The following is a 4,357-nucleotide window of genomic DNA, read 5'->3' on the forward strand; positions in this document are numbered from 1 at the left end:
TTTATGCATCCTATTTTGTTGACGTTTATCTCATTTTAGTGAACTTAACTAACCAAAATTATATCAAAGTTAACTTTAACAACTTTAGTACACTACGATCTTGAAGCTAGAACTCATTTTCTTGGCAGTTAATTATCAATTGGAAGGGGCAAAAATCTAGCTATATTACAAAAATCTAAAATCCAATGTCTCAACACTCATGGATTATCGATTGCGAGCTACACTTGCTCGATGATGTGAAAACTTAAGAAAAACAAAGGTGGCAGTAGTTGTAACGTCCAGATCATGCTAACAATATGGCTTGTTGATCACAAATCATCGACCACATAGTCTAGTGTTTCCTATTAGAGCTATATAAGAAAATATTATCCTCAGCATTTGATATGGTTGATCTTGGTGACATTCATTCATGTCTTGGTATTCAAGTTCAGTGATTTCGTCACAAGGGAATTCTGCTACTTCGACAAACAAAATTCATTCAAGATGCATTTTAAAAGTTTGGCTTGATGAATGCTCACTCTGGGACCACTCCTTGTCTTGTGAGCTCTATCAAAAATAATCAATCAACTCATGATGTTGTGGTTTCACGTCAACCCTATGCCAATCTTGTTGGTTGCCTACTGTTTGTTGGGCTAAATACTCAACCAAATATTCTTTTTACTGCCAATTTTCTAGGTCAATATCTGGTTGCTCCCTCAATGCAACATTGGTCTACAGCAAAACGTGTTCTAAAGTATTTGAAAGGAACTTCTAACTTTGTATTAGTTTATCGATGTCATACGGAATCATCTTCTGTGATGTCTCTTGATCTTTTGGGATATAGAGCTGTAGACTCGAAAAGCTCTCACTTCTCTATGTGGTCTACAAGCAATAATTGCTTCTTTATCAATGGTTGCTTGGTCTCTTAGGCAAGTAAGAAGCAACAAAATCGAGTATGTAGCGGCCTCCCTAGCAGCTCAAGAATTGGTTTGGCTACGCCAATTGCTAATAGATATTGGACATCCTCCCTCATCCAATACTAATCTCAAATGTGATAATCAAAGTGCCATTAGTCTGGCTAAATACTATGTTCAGCATAACAAATTCGAGTAGATTGCTGTTCATTATCATTATGTCAGACATGAAGTGAAGAAAGGGATGATAATGATTGAACATTGTCCCACTCCTCAGATGCTTGCGGATATTCTCACTAAAGGACTTAGTGAGGCACGCTTCACAATGTTGCGATCAGAATTTGGAGTTCTTATAGCTTCTCTCTTCCAAGATTAACACACCTATGGGTGACTTTTAACATTTGTATATAGATGCACATCTACATTACTTACTTGTAAATAATTGTACAAATGTATCAATTTAAATTTTAACTCTATGAACAACTTATATACTTGTATATAGGAGCTCGGGTTTTTCCCTTGTGCTCCCCAAGGGTTTTTTCATCCGTAGCTAGAGACCTTTGCTTGAGTGGGGGTGTTAGAGCTGTATATAGCTCATCCTAACTTGAACTAGGTCTCACCTATATGTGTAACTAGTGATCAACATTTCCTGCGTAGCGACATGGAGATTCACAAACGAAATGGATGAGAAAAATGCAAAATTCTTAGGCATTTGAAGAGCATGCATGCCTTGACGTTGATCATTTCAGAACTTTCACGTGGCTCGCTAGAGACAAGCTCACCGTTTGTGGGATCATCATCATGGCATTCGACAGACACAAGGGGATATCTCTTAGGAGGGGGTAGTTCATCAGGCGTGACTTAAGAAAGAAGTAGTTTGGATAGCTAGAGAAATAAAGAGCAAGGAGCACGGGACACGGAAGGAGAAGATGCAAATTGTGTTTAAAGCTATTTTCAATTATACTATTTTAATTTGATAATTTGTAAAAATAAAGATACACGCACATATAATATATATATGGTATGCATACATGCAATGCTACAAAAACATGTTCCTAACTAAAAGTAATGGTAAGGCTTATCCAAGATCCAATTCCATAAAGACATTCAGATATTGAGATTTATAAATAAAACAAAATTTATTGCTTAAAATTAAAGGCAACCTAGGACCTTAACCTTGAGACTTGATAGAGGTAGATCCCTAACCTGCCAAAGATAGCTCAGTCTACCCATAATACTAAAGTAGACCTGTAATAGTGGTACATTCTCTATGTTGGTAGTGCTTATAAACTCACAATGACAAGGACTTCAGAAATAAAAGTAAGTCAAATTCTTTAGCATAAGGCGCCTCCTTGTGCATACCAAAAAATTCATCAAAAGTAGAGAATAGGTTAAATGTGTTTAAGAAAAAGTGTTCTCTCTACTCTTCTATTGGCTCTTAATTGTTGTTTATCCTTTTTTAATCCGGTCCATAGATCTCAAGAAGTTTAGTACTAATATTGACTTGCTCACCATCATGAGGAGCACATTTCATAAAACAATAGTGTATGTTTTTAAAGCTAGCATGATCACTTAAGGGGCTCCTTTGAGCAACCTATTTTCTTTGAACTTTATCTTATTTTAGTAAACTTCATCTTATCTTAGCTAAGAAAAAGGGTTCTCTCTCCTCTTCTATTGGCTCTTAACTCTTGTTTGTCGTTTTTAAATTTGGTCCATAGATCTCAAGAAGTTTAGTACCATCTTGAGCACATTCCATAAAACAATAGTGTATGGTTTTAAAGCTGCAAAGAAAATGCCTCAATGAATCCATTCTTTAAGAGCTAACTCTAAGGGGCACCGTTGAACAACCTATTTTCTTTGAACTTCATCTTATTTTAGTAAACTTAACTAAACACAGTTATATTAGAGTTAACTTTAATAACCGTAGTAGAAGACGATCTTGAAGCATGAAAGACTTTTTGGTAAGAAAAGCCAACCAGCACCGTAATTATCAATTGGAAGGGGCAAAAATACAGCCGTATTACAAAAATCTTAAATCCAACATCGAGCTGCATGCGCTGGATGATGCGGAAACTCCTGAAAGTTGCGAAAACAGAGGTGGCAGGAGTCGCAACATCAAGATCATGCTAACATGGCTTGTTGATCACCGGTCCACAGAGTCCAGGGTTTCCTGCGTAGCTGCAATATGCAGATTGACAAACGAGGTGGTGAGCAAGATGCGGAAATCTCAGGCATCTGGAGAGCAAGCATGCCTTTACTTGATCGTTATACAACTTTCAGGTGGCTCGCGAGAGACATGCTCACCTTTCGGCAGTGAACCTGGAGAAAACGCCATTCGTTGGGATAGGGCCCGAGAGACCATTATTCATGAGATGCCTGCGCGAGAAAACGGAATGTTATGGTAAGGAGTCATGTAACTAAGGTAACTTCGATGGCTTGTCGTGCATAAAGTAATTCACAGTCCAGGGACAATATTTCAGCTACTCACAGAAACTGCAGATTGGAAAGATTGCCCAACTCAGAGGGGATGGGCCCCGTGAGATCGTTGTCCTGGAGCTGCAAAGCAAAGAGGTTGGGCAGACTGCCGAGTTCTTTGGGGATGGACCCAGAGAAGTGGTTGAGAAAGACGGAGCTGCGACAAGAGAGATCGTTAGAGCAAATGACTGACAAGCTTCGCTTAGCTTAGCTTATTGACTGAAGGTGAGTATACATGGTGGGAAGCTAGAGTGAGGAAGACGCACAGGGACTGCAAAGACGGAAGGTTTGCAAGTTGTGGAGAGAGCGGACCGGAAAGACCATAGTTGGGCAGATCCCTGTTCGAAAAATTCAGGACGAGGAGTCGAAACATATTAGGGAGCAAATTAAATGCGCGTTTAACAGGTGGTGTGTAGATGAGTACACTCGGACGACGTGGTTGTTGTCGTCGCAGGTCACATGGAAGAAGGTGCAGGGATCCACCAGGTTGGGATCCCAGCTGGCGAGGGCGTTTTGCGGGTCGTTAAGCCCATTTTTGAATGCGATCAGAGCGTCCACTGTAAGATACAAGCCGTTGATCGGTTAGCAGAAAGCAATGTATTATATTTGTATACGCTATTGCATGAAGAGGGAAGGCTTATGCAAAGTAGAAGCCTAATATTTACCCTCCGGGTTGGCGCGAGCGAGAGCCGGCAGGAGAGCCCATAAGGCGAAAGCAGAAAGGATGGAGTGCTTAGCAGCTCCCGAGCGCTCCATGGCGGCTGATTGGAGATGATGAACGTAGCTGAGAGGCAATCGATTGTTAAAAGGCGTTGATTGTGAATGGAAGGTTGCTGGTGGTGTGTATATATAGGCTGCAAGAAGCACGTAGTCGGCCCCGATTCGTGCAGTCGGTCGGATCGGCGTGTCTTCGTTGCCATGGCTAACTGCAAAATCGTTTTCATCGCCACATTTTAAGCATTTGCATTGGACTGCCATCTGCGAAATAA

The 4,357-nt window shown here is 40.4% G+C and overlaps 1 protein-coding gene across 1 annotated transcript; it reads right to left on the reverse strand.

Annotated features, from left to right (window-relative positions):
• Positions 1-3,019: 3,019 nt before the first annotated feature.
• On the reverse strand, positions 3,020-4,124 carry LOC147905763 (uncharacterized). The gene is made up of 6 exons (XM_087376395.1): positions 4,034-4,124; positions 3,793-3,925; positions 3,635-3,706; positions 3,382-3,525; positions 3,198-3,269; positions 3,020-3,071 (listed from the first exon to the last, which is right to left on the reverse strand). Exons 1-6 carry the CDS (start codon positions 4,122-4,124, stop codon positions 3,020-3,022), a joined length of 564 nt encoding a protein of 187 aa, XP_087232521.1.
• Between the last annotated feature and the right edge of the window lie 233 nt (positions 4,125-4,357).

The sequence above is a fragment of the Dipteris shenzhenensis genome, chromosome 1, assembly GCF_047967505.1.
Source record: "Dipteris shenzhenensis isolate YYH24624 ecotype China chromosome 1, Dip_SZ_1.0, whole genome shotgun sequence".
Taxonomy (NCBI): domain Eukaryota; kingdom Viridiplantae; phylum Streptophyta; class Polypodiopsida; order Gleicheniales; family Dipteridaceae; genus Dipteris; species Dipteris shenzhenensis.